Raw genomic sequence first — 18242 nt, 5'->3', positions numbered from 1 at the left:
CACAATTCTAGACTCCCAGAAGAGGAAGAGCTAGAGAGTTCACCGGCGTTTTCATGCTCCATTTCCATTGAGTAGACAGCCAGCGAACCGCAGCGTGTTCTTCCGCTGACGTCACAGCATGGCCGCGAGCCACGGACCCAGTTTTCTTGCGCTGTGCAATTAAAAGTTGGATATTCGCGTAACAACAGCTTCTTTTCACGTAATTATAACAGAAATCTAACATGTTTGCCATGTTGTATAGTTTATTTAAGAAATTGCATAGAGTCATGTTCGTGTCATCAGCACTTTAACAGCAGCTGGCTCTCAATTCTGCACTGTGAAGCTGTGACCTTTTAGCCGTGAACAGGTGAAAACAATAATAAATTAAATATTAATTAATTAAATCTTTACAAAGTAACATAATAATAAAACAATGGGTAGAGGTTACAAAGAAAAAGAAGCTCAAGGCAGTCTGCGCATAAACCATCACACTGTGTGTGCGCGCGTGCATGTTCACTCTGTGAAGTGACTGTTGAGCTTTAACAGCAGCCGAACATCACACGTAATATCTCCTCGTACGAAAAAGACTGGAAATAATCCTGCAAGATGCAATCAACGATGTTAATCCTTTCATCTCCCAAAAAGTTGTTTACTGGCTCCATCTTGCAGAGGAGTTAGCAAGTGGAAGTAACGAGCAGAAAGGTTGCTAACTAGCTGCCGGTGCCCAGCTTGGCTGGGTGATGAAACAAATCTCACAGAAAAAAACACCTAAAGTCTTCACAAATCCCTCGAATCCACAACAAGTACAGCAGCTTGAAAAATGGAGATTTCACAAACGATATGTTAGGCGTTTTGTTATTTAGTAAGTTTTCACCAGTCTTCCATTCCCAGTTTTTGACCAGAGCCGTGTACAGCTGTAACGCTATTGAGGAGCTGACATTAGGCGAGCAACCTTATTTTCATGAGCATTTTTTGGTTTCACATCAATAAAAAGTGATTGTTAGGAAGATTTTTTTGTAGTTTTATTTCTTGGTTCTCTGGTGTGTGTGTGTTGCCGTCTGAAGGCCTCTGCATGCTCTTGCGACAAGGCTTTCGCAGATAGCTTTTTGCAGACAGTTGTAATTTATCGTTGAGCGGGGAGTAATAGGCGTGCGCGATGTTATTCACCGCCACAACGCAAGGGGGCGCAAAATCGCTAGGAGTAGTTGGTGGGTGTGGTTAGTGGAGTGTTTATCCTCCGATTACTTATAATGACTAGAACTGGAGTCGTATAGATGTACGTACTTCCTCACTTCCTCGATCAACCGCTCTTCGAGCTGCTCCATCTTCGCTCGTGTTTTTAAAAATGGCGGTCGTGAAAACAAACCAAACCGGGAAAGTAGGGAAGCAGAAGTGCATGTACAGCGGGTAGAGTGGACCAATCAGAGCCCTCTTGTCTGTGAGGCTTCTGCGAGGCTTCTGCGGTGGTCACAATTTTTGGGAGGTGTGCGCAGAGCGTCTGCAAAGGGGGGGGGGCTACGCAGACGCCATCTGCGACGCCATCTGCGACGCCATCTGCGAGGACTGCGTTGTCAGCATAAATTGGCCTTGAGGCCGCAGTGCATCAATACATTTCCACAAAACAATGTATTTTACAGTTATTTATGATGCTACAACAGGGCTAACGTCTGCCTACGAAGACAGCCAAAAGCACACAGCCTACTGACCGCAATGTGTTTCCTCAAATTCGGCGTTGAGTTTTTATAAGCTGAAACGGCCACTGGTTTGGGGAGACACATGTGACACCGCATAACATAACTATTATTTGTTGTTGTTTGGAGAGTGAACATGGTTTGTATGTGTGGCCGGGCTGTGCCTCTTCAGCTTGATGAGAAACGCTGGCCGCTGTCTCTGCCATTTTTCTTCTGCTTCCGTGCTCTTTTCCACCTGGACTGGTCTTGCTGTGGGAATTTTGTGTGTGTGCGGGCGGGTGCACGCGGCAGCTTGGCTCTGTTTGATTGGCGAAACGGAGTTTAAACCATAGCTCCTCCCACTATGGCTCTGGCTGCTCCATGTGATTGGTGAGATGCGGTCATGTGACAGAGCCTCTGCCAGAAGTCTCGACAAAACATAAACAAACAGACCACGCATCGCACGGATCAATAAAACTAAAGTAGCGAGTAATGAGCAGAATATAGCCCAATGTAACGGAGTGAAAGCACCGCTTCTTCTTCACAAATATACTCAAGTAAAAGTAAAAAGTATGCTGCATTAAAACTACTCTTACAAGTACAATTCATCCAAAAAGTTACTCAAGTAAATGTAACGGAGTAAATGTAGCGCGTTACTGCCCACCTCTGGTCACTATATAGAACAAAGACAGGTCTTTTCATGATATTTATTCAGGACAAAGTTAAAACTGTTCACATTGTCCTGAGTCACCTGCTTGTGACCTTGTTTGCGCCATCTAGACATCAGAACATTCTCTGTCTTTTAAACTTTCAGAATAATCCCAGGCCGGTCAACTATCAGTTCCAACAGAACCTTGACTACTACAAAAACCACGGCGCTGACTTTGTCGACAGGACACGGTAGGTTTGTGATGGACTGCTTTTATGTTTAATTTAATTATTGTAAAAAAAAAAACACTTAAAGGTCCCATGGCATGAAATTTTCACTTTCTGAGGTTTTTTAACGTTAAAATGAGTTCCTCTGACCTTAAGTCACCCCAGTGGCTAGAAATTTCATAATGTGTAAACCAAACTATGCCCAACATTTGAGAATGGCGCGTCAAAACGGCGCGTTGATAAGCTCTTCCCTTTACTACGTCAGCAAGGGAGATGATCCCCACGCCCCGCCACCCCCCCCCCCCCCCCCCCCCCGGATTCCCACCCACTGTATGGATTGCCCCGCCCAGTTGTAGTGAGGAGACCATAGAGGACACAACATGGCATCACCTAAGCGAGCGAAACATGGAAATTGCGTTGTACATGGATGTGACAACACAGAAAAGAGTCTGTTTTTACTGCCGACGGGAGAGCCCCTGAAGACGCAGTGGCTTAATTGTATTTACTCCAATAATACGCCGTCGAGTCTACCTAAGACGGTGTATGTTTGTCGGAAGCATTTTCCTGAGGAATGTTTCCACAACTTGGGACAGTACAGGGCAGGTTTTGCACATCAACTGTCACTGAAGCCTGGGTCCGTACCAAGCATCCCTGCCGCATCAGCCACAAACACCGAACAAGTAAGTGTAGAACTGTTAAGTCGTTTTGCCGTGTTTTAAAATTGGTGCCACGTTAGCCTTGCAATGGCTACATTAGCTGTGCAGCTAACCGCTTCCTGCAGTTAGCCAGGTACTCTGCGCTACAAAACCAAAAAGCATGCAGCATGCTCTGTTATAATAGCCAATCAAAACAGTTTTTACAAAGACACCCACATTCTTTTTTTTTTTTAAGTCACTCGTTCGTTTTATTTGTTTGTTTGTTCAGTAAAAACTAGGGATGTCCCGATCAGGTTTTTTTGCCCTCCGATCCGATACCGATCATTTGATTTTGAGTATCTGCCGATACCGAGTCCCGATCCGATACTTCTTATAATCCATAAAAAATAAAGACGAGGAAAGAAACGGATCCAGGATGTTCCTCATTTTTTATTTAACACCTTATTTTAACATCCAACAACTCCGTTAGCAAACAGAGCACTTACGTGAGGCAGTTTGAACAATAAATAACAAATTAAAAAAATAACCTTAAAATACCTGGCAGGAATGTAAACAAATAAAAAAAAATAAAGTGCCACAGTGCCGGTAATTTGCTTTTAAGAACGCATCTCACAGTGGTGTACAGTAATTTCAATTAAGGAAATGAACGTTTTTCTTGATGAAAACAAGCATTTCTACCCTTTCAGGTTTGAGCCCGTTTCTTTTGTCATCCAACGAAAAAAAAAAAGATCTCATGCTTTGCTTTCCGCTTCGAACTGCTTCCGTGTTCAACTTTGCCGGCAACAGGCAGCCAATAACCAATAGCGTCTCCGCTACAAAGTGATGTCATGCCGCACGCGTTGATGTTGCTGTGTTGAGACAAGAGGTCTGGTCTCACTCTGTGCCAACGCATAGCTATTGATGTGTTAAAAATGAGAATATATTATATAGATATATATCCGATCCCTGATCGGGAGGCAATGCCCGATTCCGATCGAGTCTGAAACCATGTGATCGGGCCCGATTTCCGATCACGTGATCGGATCGGGACATCCCTAGTAAAAACCCAAACATTTGTTGAATTTATTTTATTTCCTCGCGTCGCACCTTAATGACGTCAGCGCGCGGTATTTTTCTCTTCGCGGTTTGTTCCTTCTCTCTCGCCATAGTAAGACACCCACATCCGCTTGTTCTGACCCACTGGAGGGAGCGTCACAGTGCTGTTAGCCAATCAGAGGTAACACGTTTACATGTCATGAATATTAATGATAAGACCCGCCCCCACCGTCTACCCTTCCCCGCCTCCTGCTTCTAATTTGCAAAATGACGCACTGGGAAAAGCGCTGAAATGGGGCTTTCTCCCAGGAGGCTATATCTACGTGCCGAGGGTTCATTTCGAGAAAGGCTGCAGATATAACATCTGGAAACCTCCATGAGCCCGTTTAAAGCATCAACAAACCACCATGCCATGGGTCCTTTAAATGTTGGCTTATGGGAAATGAAGCACATAACAATTCTTGCACTCTTTTGCGAACTTTGCTTAAAATTTCTGAAACACTTGTCTGTGGTCATCACCGTAAGCACCACCATCCTTCCCAAGGTCATTTATTCTTTACTGATCTCGCCCTGTCTCCACATTTCAGCACTGTTGGCACCAAAGTGGCTCCCCTTAACATCAATAAGGTCTCCAGCTCTTTGCTTAGCTTCGGGAGGAAGCTCATTGCCCCCATGGGTGGTGGCTCCAGTGGTGTCTTGCCAGTCAACAGTGAAGTGCTGTCTTCTCCATCTCCACAACTTCAGCCACCTCGGTCTTTAGCTGAGCAGCCATCTAACACCGTGTCCTCTCGTCCACAAATGCATGTGACACAACAGCGTTTGCTGAAGTCTGAGAGCATGCCTGTGCATCTCAGTAAAGGTGAGAACACACTTGCCTACACTGATATGTACACTATATGGCCAAATGTTTTTGGACCTCTGACTGTTACACCATCCACAGACATTCGATACAAATATGGTTTTTCCTCAAACTGCATCCACAGGGTTTAAAGCACACAATAGTGTAGAACGTCTCTGTATGCTGTAGCTTTACAGTTCCCCTTCACTGGAACTAAGAGGCCCAAACCTGTTCCAGCATGACAATGCTCCTGTACACAAAGCGAGCTCCATGAAGACATGGTGTGTGAAGGTTGGAGTGAAGAACTCTGGTGTCCTGCAGAGACCCCTGACTGAACTCAACCCCACTGAACACCTTTGGGATGAACTGGAGCCTCAACATCTCAACATCACCGTCTGATCTCACTAATGCTTTTGTAGCTGAACTGAATGAACACAAATCCCCACAGCCACACCCCAAAATCTAGTAGAAAGCCCTCCCAGAAGAGAAGTGAAGAGTGGAGCAATCTGGAATATAATAGTGAAATCTGGAATGGGATGTTCAACAAAGTCATATGGGTGTGGTGATCAGTTGTCCACGTAGTTTTGGCCATATAGTGCACATTGGCATATTTATTAGTGCGGAGTTGCATTGGTGGTTGATATTTTTCCTTTTCGCGTGGAAAAAGTAACACTCCCTGAAGTACTGCAAAGATGTGATGATGAATATTCAAACCTCTGAATATTGGTGTATCTGTTCAGTGTGAATAGAAGACTTATTCCTCATGTCTATTAGATGTAGGTTCTCCTGGAGTATCTCAGATCTCTCTTCCCAGCCAGATACTATCTGACATGCCAGGTAACTGTTCTTTTAGCTACCATGTTTTTCTTTTGTGTCCCTGTACTCGAGTGTGTAGCTGCCTGCTTTCCCCGTATTATTTGCATGCATCACTGTAACTTGCATGTCTACCTGTATACAAGTGTTTAATACAAGCAACTGGAGGAACCGCATTTATAACAAATAAAATTATACAATATACCCCAAGTTAATAATACATTATACACTCACCATCCACTTTAACAGGAACTTGTTGTTGATTCTAAGATCCCTGTTCTTGGCTGCAGGAGTGGAACCCAATGTGTTCTTCTGCTGTTGCATGCTGAGATGCTTTTCTGCTCACCACGGTTATAAAGAGTGATTATATGAGTTACTATGAGTTCCTTCCTGGCGGCACGGTGGTGTAGTGGTTAGCGCTGTCGCCTCACAGCAAGAAGGTCCTGGGTTCGAGCCCCGGGGCCGGCAAGGGCCTTTCTGTGTGGAGTTTGCATGTTCTCCCCGTGTCCGCGTGGGTTTCCTCCGGGTGCTCCGGTTTCCCCCACAGTCCAAAGACATGCAGGTTAGGTTAACTGGTGACTCTAAATTGAGCGTAGGTGTGAATGTGAGTGTGAATGGTTGTCTGTGTCTATGTGTCAGCCCTGTGATGACCTGGAGACTTGTCCAGGGTGAACCCCGCCTTTCGCCCGTAGTCAGCTGGGATAGGATCCAGCTCGCCTGTGACCCTGTAGAAGGATAAAGCGGCTACAGATAATGAGACGAGATGAGTTCCTTCCTGGAAAAAAAGCTCGAACCGATCTGTCCATTTTCCTCTGACCCTCTCTTATCAACAAGGCGTTTGTTTCCACCCACAGAACTGTCGCTCACTCACTCAGTGTTTTTTGTTTTCCGCACCATTCTGTATAAACTCTAGAGACTGTTGTGTGTGAAAACCCCAGGAGATCAGCAGCTTCTGAAATACCCAAACTACCAGTCCATCTGGCTCAAACCAACACCCAGACCACAGTGAGAGAAAGTCACACTTTGAGATCACAGTTTTTCCCATTCTGATGTTTGAAGTGAACATTAACTGAAGCTCTTGATTTGTATCTGCGTGATTTGATGCATCGTCAAGGGATTGGCTGATTAGAGACCTGCAGAAAACAGCAGGTGGATGTTCCTAAAAGTGGCTTGTGTGTGTATAAAATTAGTTAATAGGCAAATGTATCTGCTAAACTGGAGGATTTAGAATTTTATACTCAACATTTTACAAAAAAGTGACCATTTTTACTGACTGCACTCAGCGTGTCTTGGTCATTTACTAAACATCAGCAACAATGGAATGGCGGTAAATGGTTTAGAATCAGTTGAGAGGCTTGCTTAAGTGTAAAATGGTGCGTATTTCCTGAATATTCTCCATTTTTATCTGAATGCATAATTTTTCATGTCTTCCTCTGCAGTGTCCTGTTTTTTTTCTGGTTTCTCTTTTAAATTACATCACAAATACACAATATGACCAGAAGTTTGTAGACATACTCATGCTTGTTGAACATGCCTATCTAGAGTTGTTCCCCCTTTGGCCTTATAATAAGCTCTTCTCTTCTGGGAAGGCTTTCTACTAGATTTTGGGGTGTGGCTGTGGGGATTTGTGTTCATTCAGTTCAGCTGCAAGAGCATGAGTGAGATCAGACGCTGATGTTGAGATGTTGAGGCTCCAGTTCATCCCGAAGGTGTTCAGTGGGGTTGAGTTCAGTCAGGGCTCTGTGCAGGACACTCGAGTTCTTCACACCATGTCTTCATGGAGAGCACTTTGCGTACAGAAGTATCGTCATGCTGGAACAGGGTTCGGGCCTCTTAGTTCCAGTAAAGGGGAACTGTAATTTTGCAGCAAATGGTGACATTCTATACACTTTCAATTTTGTGGTAACAGTTTGGGGAAGAACCACATATGGCCGTGATGAGTAGATGACCATATACCATTGACCATTTAGCACAGTTTATCTCTCCTCTTATGATCTCATTTTTTACTTTGTGTTTTTTTTCATGACAGATTTTCCTTTTATTGTACAATTTTCTGTCTGCTGCTCATTTTTCAGGTCAGACCTCCAGGACCGTGAGCTCCTCACCGAGTATTGAGAGTCTGTCAGGTGGGAGGGACCAGACCATGTCATCCCCGCCTCTTCCTGCCTCCAAGGGGTTGGAGTCGAGCACATCATCACCGCCTCTCTCAGCCACGAAGAAAGATTTGTTCTTCAACATCAGTCGTTCACGTTCTCACAGCAAGTCCATCGGAAAAAAGGACCTGGTGAGCCACTGTGTCGCTTAGGCTGCATCAGCTGCCCTCACTTTCATAAAATCTGATGCATTTTTGTTCGGGTGTTCCTTTTCACCAATAAAGACATCCTGTAAAATGTTTTGACCATATTCAAAAGTCTAACGGTGGCACCATGAGGTTCATTTTTTGCCAAAAAACACTTATTTTATGTTTTCGCGTAAGGTTTGAATCACAATGTTGGACTCCATTTATTGATTTCCTGTGACCAGTGTTGGGCACGTTACTTTCAAAAAGTAATTATAGTTACTAGTTACTTTTCCCAAAAAGTAACGGAGTTACTTTGTCATAAAAGTAACTAATTACCAGGGAAAGTAATTATTCCGTTACATTTTGTGTCCCCCCCCAAAAAAAACAAATTCAATTAGTGTAATCATAATAAAAGTGAATGTTAAATGTGTTTAATGACTGAAATGGACACTTAACAGAACCAGTTAGTAACGTTATCTACACTATGTTAATATTTTTGTGGGACAATGTGAGATAAGACATCTATCAAATGTAATATATTTTTGTAGTTATTAAAATTATGTTACTAATTACTGGCCACTGATGAGGACAAACGCTTTGTTCCTCGACATAATGTGCATTGCACGTAAACACTCCTGCCTTTTATTTCAAGTAATGAAAAGTCCTGGCTGTATTTCCAGTGTGAAAGCGCAGTGCTGGGCTGACCGCTCGCCATCGCTGGGTCTTCCGATTGAAAGAGTGCGCAGTAGTGCAGTAGGCGTGGCCTACCTACGTATGTTGTCCAAATCTACTCTGATTGGCTTACTGTGCCGTTGTCTCGTGTCTCCCCGCCCCACACGAAAGCAGAGTAAAGAAAGGCTGAACGAGCAGCGTGCCAGATGAGAACAGCTTTAATAAAGTAACGCATAGTATTTTATTGTAAGTAACGGGAACGGCGTTATAACGATGTAAAAAGTAATTAGTTAGATTACTCGTTACTAAAAAAAAGTAACGCCGTTTATTTCTAACGCCATTATTCCCATCACTACCTGTGAGCCAGAGATCATGTTAAGAACCTTTGCAAGGGATTGAGAAGCATTAATGTGATTCATAATACATTTGTATTGTTTTAGTTGAACAATGATTCAATGAACAGCTAAAACTCAAACTGTGCTTGATAATATATTTAGAATATGGACTAAAAATGTGTATCTAAGATATTTGGTATACTCTATAAGGTGCCATAACGTTTCATGAAAAGTGATCGAAATTTTGTCATAAAAGTCATAAAATAGCAGCTTTTTCCATAACTTTGAGCTCCTGGTGCCACCAGTAAACTTTTGAATTTTGTCAAAATATTTCACCCAGTGTGTTTTCTTACCAAAAGGAGCATAAAAACAAAAATGCATCATGATCGGAGGAGCTTTTCATTTTTAGGGGGCAACTGATGCACCCTAGTGTCGCTGTTCCCCTGTCAGCCTTTCAGTTTTCTTCTCCATGGTCCTTCCGTCCATCACATATCAAGATATTTACTAATTGGAGCAGTTTTTAAGAAACAGTCATGGAAAAATACAGTTTGATTTACATTAGTGTTTAACCAGAAATTGGTTAAACGTGGATTTAGAAATTGGTCTTATCAGGAGCTATGAAGTAGGTCATGTAGTGAATCAGTAAAACAATTAATTAGTTTGCTGTACAGTATGCTATACTGTCTAAGGCCAGAATAATATCGGGGCAGAAGCATTGTCAATGTTCAGTTGAAAACCTCACTCTGCCAAGATTACAAACTGAGGGGAAAAAAGTGTGTTGCAGTGCACCTCAAGAAGAAAAGCCTAAAACTACACTCAACGACAACACGTTTGTTGTTTTTTCTTCAAAAGCAACACTAAGAAATATATTAGGAAGTGTATAAAAGGCAGTCCTTATTAGCTGTTGGAGAAACTTTTGTTGAATAGAAGAATATGCAGCATTTTGCTGATCGAGGTGAACAGTTAAATTTGATGTTATATGTTCATAGTCATTGGTTCACATGTGGGCGGGTATATGTCTGTCTCCAGGAAGAGTTGGAGGCCCAAGTGTCCTTACTGCAGGGGCAGATCAATGATCTGGAGGCCATGAGTAAATATTGTGCCAAAATGATGAATGTGCACATCGGTAAGTCGAACAGGCCATGAAAGGAAAAAAAAACGTCATACTGAAGGTTCTTCACTGGAAATTATAACTTTTTTTTTTTTTTTTTCCCCCCCTACATGATGAACAGGCAAGATTCAGGATGTGATACTGCAGGAACATCTGAACAAGGAGGATGAGGTGCTGGTATCACTTGCTGGACTGAAGCAGGTTTGTCTTAATTCATGATGCACATCAAATGAAAGTCAAAACTGTTAAAACAACAGAGCTAACAGGATATTATAAACCCGTACCAGTCCTGCTTGGGTTTTTTTTTTTTTGTTCAAAACACACAGTCCAAAAAGTCAAACATACCTGATGTGCTCATTTTTATCCTCTACATGAGCTTCTGCTGAAGGTTTCCCACTGACATAAACACACCATCATTGTGCCTTTCCTCAGATTAAGGACATCTTAAAAGGTGCACTGCGCTTTAATCAAAGTCAGCTGGAGGCTGAGGAGAACGAGGAGATCACAATAGCAGATGATCACTACTGCTCTACAGGTCAGAACACAGCTCAGCAGGATGGATCCACGACTGAAATTGCTCAGCCAAGCCCTCAGCTGGATGTCAGCCAGTTCTCTGAGCAAGAGAAAGAAATGGAGACGCGGGAAAAGACAACTATGCCAAGTGAGGGGGTACATACCACAGAACCACAGGTTAGAGAGGATCACACACGTAGCGTTCATACACATGTTCGTCTTTAATGACGTCTCGGACATAATAAGATCACTGATGTATCGTAAAAGTAAGACCAACGAATTAATTTAATCCTAAAATCTTCAAGACCTTTTAGGTTTTTACAACCCCAATTCCAAAAAAAAAGTTGGGACACTGGGTAAAACAGAATGTAATAATTCGCAAATCATGGAAACCCTGTATTTCATGGAAAATAATACAAAGACAACATATTAAATGTTGAAACTGAGATTTTACTTTTTATTTATTTAAATATATGCTCATTTTGAATTTGATGTTAGCAACACGTTAAAGTTGGGATGGGGCAACAAAAGACTGAAAAAGTTGTGTAATGCTTAAAAAAACTAATTTGGTTCATTGGGAACAGGTCAATAAGATGATCGGGTACAAAAAAAGAGCATCCCAGAGAGGCGGAGTCTCTCAGAAGTAAAGATGGGGCGGGGTTCACCGCTCTGTGAAAGACTCCGTGGGCAAACAGTGCAACAATTTAAGAATAACGTTCCTCAATGTAAAACTGCACAGAATTTGTGGATCACATCATCTATGGTCCATAATATCATTAAAAGATTCAGAGAATCTGGGGAAATCTCTGTATGCAAGAGACAAGGCTGAAAACTGACACTGGATGCCTGTGATCTTCAGTCCCTCAGGAGACACTGCATTAAAAGCAGACACGTGCCTGTAGTGGAAATCACTGTATGGGCTCAGGAACACTTCAGAAAACCATCGTCTGTGAAAACACTTCATTACTGCATCCACAAATGCAAGTTAAAACCAGATATAAACAATATCCAGAAACCCCGCCCCCTTCTCTGGGCCCGAGCTCTTTTACGATGGACTGGGGCAAAGTGGAAAACTGTCCCGAGGTCTGACGAATCAAAAGTAGAAATTCTTTTTAGAACTCATGGACACCACGTCCTCCAGGCTAAAGAGGAGAGGGACCATCCGGCTTGCTATCAGTGCACAGTTCAAAAGCATTCAGCATCTGTGATGGTATGAGGGGGCATTAGTGCACATGACATGGGTAGCTTGTACATCTGGGAAGGCATCATTAATGCTGACTGATATTTACACGTTTCAGAGCAACATGCTGCCATCCAGACAAAATCTTTTTCAGGGAAGGCCTTCCTTCTTTCAGCAAGACAACGCCACACCGCTTTCTGCACATATTAAAACTGCATGGCTCCATGGTAAGAGAGTCCGGGTGCTAAACTGACCTGCCTGCAGACCAGACCTGTCTCCCATTTAAAACATCCGACGCATTATGAAGCACAAAATACGACAAAGGAGACCCCGAACTGTTGAGCAGCTGAAATTGTATCTCAGGCAAGAATGGGACAATATTTCTCTTCTAAAACTACAGCAACTGGTCTCCTCAGTTCCCAAACGTTTAGAGTGTTGTTAAAAGTAGAGGTGATGCAACACAGCAGTAAACACGCCCCGTCCCAACTTTTTCTGAAACTTGTTGCTGACATCAAATTCAAAATGAGCATATTTAAAAAAATAAATAAATAATTTCTCAGTTTCAACATGTGATATGTTGTCTTTGTACTATTTTCAGTGAAATATAGGGTTTCTGCTCTTTGCTAATTATTGCATTGTTTTTTTTTTTACACAGCGTCCCAACTTTTTTGGAATTGGAGTTGTATAACACAAACCTAACTGCCTTGAGTTATGACTAATACAAATTTAAAAATTGCCTGAAAAACCAGTTTTCTCCAAGGTTATAAGAGAGTGCTGTGTTTTTTTTTTTTTAATCATTTTTTTCCTATTTCTTGTTCATGTGTGCGTTTCAAACTTAGCCATCCTTCTTTTCCTTTCTCTCATGCCAGATTGCTGAGGGGAGGAACTGGGATGACTACATCCTGATCTCCCAGGATGGGGATCTTCATCAAACAGAGGGCGAGATTGCTGTACCCTTCAAGCAGGGGCGGGGTTTCAGCATGGCAGAGTTTCAGGACCCTCTTATGGGAACCACATCTGGATCTTCCAGCCCAGAAGATGGTAGCACTAACAGCAAGGACTCTGATTTTAGCATTGTTAACCCGGCTGATATTTGAACCCTGAAATTAATTCAGTCTCTCTGATCTTTATCTTTTGAACCTGTCTAAGAGGATGAGACATTCTGCTGGACTTTTGCACTTGTAAACTTGGGCTGATGGCCTTCGGGGATCCTTAATCCCTTTAAACCCAGACCCCATTTCATCTCCTATCTGTGTTCTCATACGCCTGCATTACTAAATATCATCTGTCTCTACACCTGTATCCTGTGACCCAAACCTTTTGTTTGCACATCAGATTTCGATACCTAATTACTGTAATTTACTTTAAAACATGAGTAAACCCAGTTTATTTGACGACTCCTCGGACCACACCTCACAGACTTCGAGCCTGACTCCTAATAGTGCTCAGATCTTTATCAGTACTCAAACTTGCTTGCTCGTTCTCTCCATGTTGGCGTAATGACTGATAAAGAAGAGGGCGGTGGCATACATAAACCACGTGTCTTAAGTAAGCCAGAAAGAGGAAACGTGATCGACATGGACTTTGTCTCAGTAACCTTGGGGTTTTTTCCCCTTCTCTAACATTGATTGTTGTTTATCCAGTGCCTCAGTACACGTCTGTTTATGTTCTTCTGTTCCAATGTTTCTTAAATAATTTTAACACAGATTGCAATGGAAGATTTTGCTAAATTGTTTTCCATCTTTTTTTTTTTTTTAATCCTTAATGTGAACTGTACTCCCCCCCCCTTGTCTTTTGTTTAAGTTCTTTCAGCCCTCAAGGTCGCTATATGGCATTGCACGTGTGGAATCTTGGAATGATATTAACTCCAGAAGAATAAATGGCATTATTGCTCTTGTCAAACTCTGTGTACTTTGATATGTGATACGATCATCATTTTCTGTCTGAGGAGTGTTTTCTTAAAGAACTCTGATTTGTCCCTGGTTTGGTGTAAAGGTATCCACACCATAAGGATAGCGGTGTCTGTCTGTCTGTCTGTCTTTTTAATCTGTACTGTGGAACTCGTGCTTCATCCCAAGGTGGATCTGAGGCATGCCTTCATGCTCTTGGTTGCTCAGGTGCAGCTGTGTGAAAGTGTATTCACCTGTAAATGAAGACTGATGTGGTGTTATAAGACCAGTTCCAGACACACACACATACTGAAAGGCCTAATTGTAAGCTACAGTATTAGAAGAAGAAGGAGAAACCTTTATTTGGTCACTTCAAGCACAGTAAAATTCATCCTCTGCATTTAACTCATCGGAAGCAGTGAACACGCGCGCACACACTCAGAGCAGTGGGCAGCCACACTACAGCGCCCGGAGAGCAGTCAGGGGTTCGGTACCTCGCTCAAGGGCACCTCAGCCCAAGGCTGCCCCATGATAACCTAACTGCACGTCTTTGGACTGTGGGGGAAACCGGAGCACGGGGAGAACATGCAAACTCCACACAGAAAGGCCCTCGCCAGCTGCTGGCCTCGAACCCGGACCTTCTTGCTGTGAGGCGACAGTGCTAACCACTACACCACCGTGCTGCCTGGTGGTATTATGTTGGTATCTGATGCCCCTTTTCCACCAAATCAGTTCCAGGGCTGGTTCGGGGCCAGTGCTTAGTTTGGAACCGGGTCTTCTGTTTTCACTGACAAAGAACTGGCTCTGGGGCCAGAAGGCTAGCACCAGCTCTTTGCTGGGCCAGAGGAAAGAACCGCTTACATCAGTGAGGGGGTGGAGTTGTTAAGACCAACAACAATAGCAAGACCGCGAAAGGTCGCCATTTTTAAATAAGTGATGAGATATTATGGATGCACTAAAGCAGCAGTCATCCATTGTTGTTGTTGTTGCTTCGATGTTTGTGCCAAGGTTTATGCAAATGCAGCGACGTAACTGATGTATACAATGATGTGGTGCCCCTTAGCACCATGAGCTATGGAAAAGCAAACTGGTTCTCAGCTGGCTCGCAAGTTGAACAAGTTGTGAACCAGCACTGGAACTGATTTGGTGGGAAAGGGGTAAGAGTGATAATTGATGGACAGCCATACCGTACAGGTGATGGGACTCATCTCATCTCTAGCCGCTTTATCCTGTTCTACAGGGTCGCGGGCGAGCTGGAGCCTATCCCAGCTGACTACGGGCGAGAGGCGGGGTTCACCCTGGACAAGTCGCCAGGTCGTCACAGGGCTGACACATAGACACAGACAACCATTCACACTCACATTCACACCTACGCTCAATTTAGAGTCACCAGTTAACCTAACCTGCATGGACTGTGGGGGAAACCGGAGCACCCGGAGGAAACCCACGCGGAGAACATGCAAACTCCACACAGAAAGGCCCTCGCTGGCCCCGGGGCTCGAACCCAGGACCTTCTTGCTGTGAGGCGACAGCGCTAACCACTACACCACCGTGCCGCCCTGCTGTGATATTGTTCAACTTTATTTAAAAAGAAAAGCTTGCGGCCTCCATTAGTGCTGGGGTGTGGGCGGGGCGTGTCCGCTGTGTGCGGGGTGTGGGCGGGGCGTGTCCGCTGTGTGCGGGGTGTGTCCGCTGTGGGCGGGGCGTGTCCGCTGTGTGCGGGGTGTGGGCGGGGCGTGTCCGCTCGGCGCTGGAGGGAAGTGGAGGGAAATTTGAGCGGCTTTAATTTATTCAGTAGTTTTAAGGTTTTAGACATGGTGAGTAAAATAAACCCCGCACTGCTACACGCAGATCCGCAGATCAGCTTTACAGCGAGGTTTTTAATGGCTGCTGAGAGAGAAAGCGCTGATATCATGGCGTTCCCTGTTCAGACCTCCAGTTGCTGCTGATCCTGTGCTAGTCACAGTCCCGCCTGTTAGCTTAGCCAGCATTAACTCCGTCCTCTCCCGGCTCATCCGGCCACTGCTGCCTCTGAGGGGAAACAAACCTCACGCTGATGTGTTTATTCACACGAGTTGTGCTAATTTCAGACTCTTAGCTTAGCTTAGCTAGCACAGGCTAATATTCACACGCACGCGCCAATCCGCTCTCTCTCTCAGCAGCGGCAGGAGGTTAGCCTAGCATAGCACAGCTTAGCTTAGCATAGCGTGACTGTGCGGAATTTACAGCGTGTTGTTTGTTCACACAAAGCTGTTTGTATTTGTGTCACTACACCGAGTGAAAGCGGTTAGCTGTGGGCCTCAGGCTAACAGTGCAGTGCTGCTTCTCAGGAGCTCCACAAGCAGCGGCATGGCGGCGTGACGATGGCCAACGGCTTCATCTTACCGGAGGGCAGGACGACGCCCAACACCCTGTTCGTGGGAGGCATCGACATGAAGGTGCACTGACTCACTCAGGCCTGCTCTCTCTCTCTCTCTCTCTCTCTATATATACTTGCCAGCTGGTCAGTCTCCTCCTGAGGGAGTAAAGTGTGGCCGAGCTCCCCCGCCACAAAACCTGTGGATCCCAGTTCACCGCAAACCAGTTCCCGTTTACCCAGTTAAAGAGTTTGAGTTGTTGGTTTTGTTCTGCCGGTTCCTCCTGTATCAGGCCTGAGAGGGAAGAACCTGAAATAATACTCGTCTTGAATTTTAATGTTTTACAATCAGGGTCCAGAATTCAGATTGATTAAACTGGTTCTTGTATCAGTGTTTAAGTGAAGGAGAAGTTAAAGAACAGATTTCAGGTCATTTTTTGACGTGTGTGTGTGTGTTTATGATAGTTTTGTGTAATCTGCTATACAGGGCTACCGCATGACGTCACTGTACCGCGAGATTTTGTTAGGGCGCCATATTGGAAGTAGGGTGACCATTTCCATTTCCATACCAGGGGTTTTTCTAGAAAAATTTAGTATGAGGGCGCTCACCATGGCGGGGGGGAGATGGTGCCGGTTGACCCCCCGTGCGAAGCCTTTGAAAAATGCTCCAATGGGACGTTCTGAGTATCTGAGAGGGAAATTGTAACAAATTGTCTGTCAACATTGAAAAAGAAAGAAGTAATCTTCTTCTGCCCCGGACAGTCTTTGGCTTTCTTCCGTTTCGTGCCGCGGGATGACATCTTTAAATGCCCAAGTGTCAACAAAAACAACTCGCAAACTACTTCTGTCAAAAGCTCCCGCGCCGGTGGGTGAAAGGTCATTCAGTCTCGAGAAATCTCGCTCTACAAGTCATACAAGCTGACCTTGTATGTAACCCATGTCAAATCTCGCGAGAGCAGCCGCGACAACTAAACACCATGGCGCCTCAGTCTGGAAAACGCCAATTCGGATTGTTTTTGCACCGTCTGGCAGTGTATCTACTATGATTGGAATATTTTTGGAGCAATTATAACGTATTTGATGATCAGACACATTGTCACGTGGTGTTGCTGGGATGTTTTCACGGAGTCGGTAAGAGGGCGCAGCACCCCTGTTCCCCGTTTAGACGAAAGCCTGCATAACACCAAAAAGGAGGACATTATTTGGACGGGGGTCTGGGGGCCTCCCCCAGAACATTTTGTATTTCTTAGATGCAATTTCCTGCATTCTAATCAATTTTAGGGTGAATAATGGCAAATCCCATCTGATTCATAGCCCTCAAATTTTTATGTAAACCACAGTGGCAGGATTGAGAATGGATTATTTTTATGCAAGTCACTCAAGTTTGGTGAAATCAACATCGCAATTTTGTAGGGTTAAAGATTGATTGTGGGGAAAAAAGAGTAAGGTCAAAGCATTCATAGTATTTATTATAATTCATGTATTAGCTCTTAATTGGCTAGAACACACAGTATTTATATTTATTAAAAACATTGTGGAGTAACAAACCACTGAAATTAAACTTAAGGTAGATATAGTAGATGTGCATTTGCACTGTCATCCATATCCTAACAAGTTCAGTTGTGAGCAGCTGGTCTACCGGACAGACTCGTGTTTCCAAGTCCCAGCCAGGGCCAGGGGGGCAGGGCACTAGGCACGCGCCAGGAAGATCATCAAAGGATAGAGCGCAACGCGTCGCGGTGCGGAGCTCGCATTGCATGCCAAAAAACATCGAGCCATAGACTCTTTATTGTAGATTACTAGTGTGCAGCACAGATCTGCAGTTTCCCTACAAAAGGTTATTCTAGAACTCTGCTCTTCCAGTCTGGCAAGTCGATATTATATAATTCATCGTCTCTAAAAGGAGGACAAATGTGCGTCCGGCTTGATGCTGCGCCAGACAAGACGTTGAAAAGACGGACATCTGGCCACCCTAATTGGAAGACCAAGTACATACATACATACATACATACATACATACATACTCACAATATAAACA

The 18242-nt window shown here is 44.0% G+C and overlaps 2 protein-coding genes across 5 annotated transcripts in view; both read left to right on the top strand.

Annotated features, from left to right (window-relative positions):
- Positions 1 to 13861, top strand: part of tbc1d5 (TBC1 domain family, member 5) — a 93262-nt gene extending 79401 nt beyond the window's left edge. For 2 of the 4 annotated variants that reach the window (XM_060905018.1, XM_060905017.1), the window contains exons 16-23: positions 2464 to 2549; positions 4804 to 5075; positions 5829 to 5891; positions 7943 to 8151; positions 10185 to 10281; positions 10388 to 10467; positions 10699 to 10956; positions 12829 to 13861. In XM_060905018.1, the coding sequence (XP_060761001.1) occupies positions 2464 to 2549; positions 4804 to 5075; positions 5829 to 5891; positions 7943 to 8151; positions 10185 to 10281; positions 10388 to 10467; positions 10699 to 10956; positions 12829 to 13056 (1293 nt within the window). In that variant the 3' untranslated portion in view covers positions 13057 to 13861. The remainder of the gene's footprint in view (positions 1 to 2463; positions 2550 to 4803; positions 5076 to 5828; positions 5892 to 7942; positions 8152 to 10184; positions 10282 to 10387; positions 10468 to 10698; positions 10957 to 12828) is intronic. The other 2 variants (XM_060905020.1, XM_060905019.1) reach the window with 2 other exon arrangements.
- dazl (deleted in azoospermia-like) overlaps positions 13459 to 18242 on the top strand; it is a 44828-nt gene continuing 40044 nt past the window's right edge. Inside the window, exons 1-2 of the mRNA XM_060903966.1 lie at positions 13459 to 13551; positions 16179 to 16286. Coding sequence (XP_060759949.1) covers positions 13459 to 13551; positions 16179 to 16286 — 201 coding nt within the window. The remainder of the gene's footprint in view (positions 13552 to 16178; positions 16287 to 18242) is intronic.

Source organism: Neoarius graeffei, chromosome 22 (genome assembly GCF_027579695.1).
Source record: "Neoarius graeffei isolate fNeoGra1 chromosome 22, fNeoGra1.pri, whole genome shotgun sequence".
NCBI classification, from domain to species: domain Eukaryota; kingdom Metazoa; phylum Chordata; class Actinopteri; order Siluriformes; family Ariidae; genus Neoarius; species Neoarius graeffei.
Note: the sequence above shows the minus strand (reverse complement) of the source record. Positions and strands in the feature narration are given on the sequence as shown.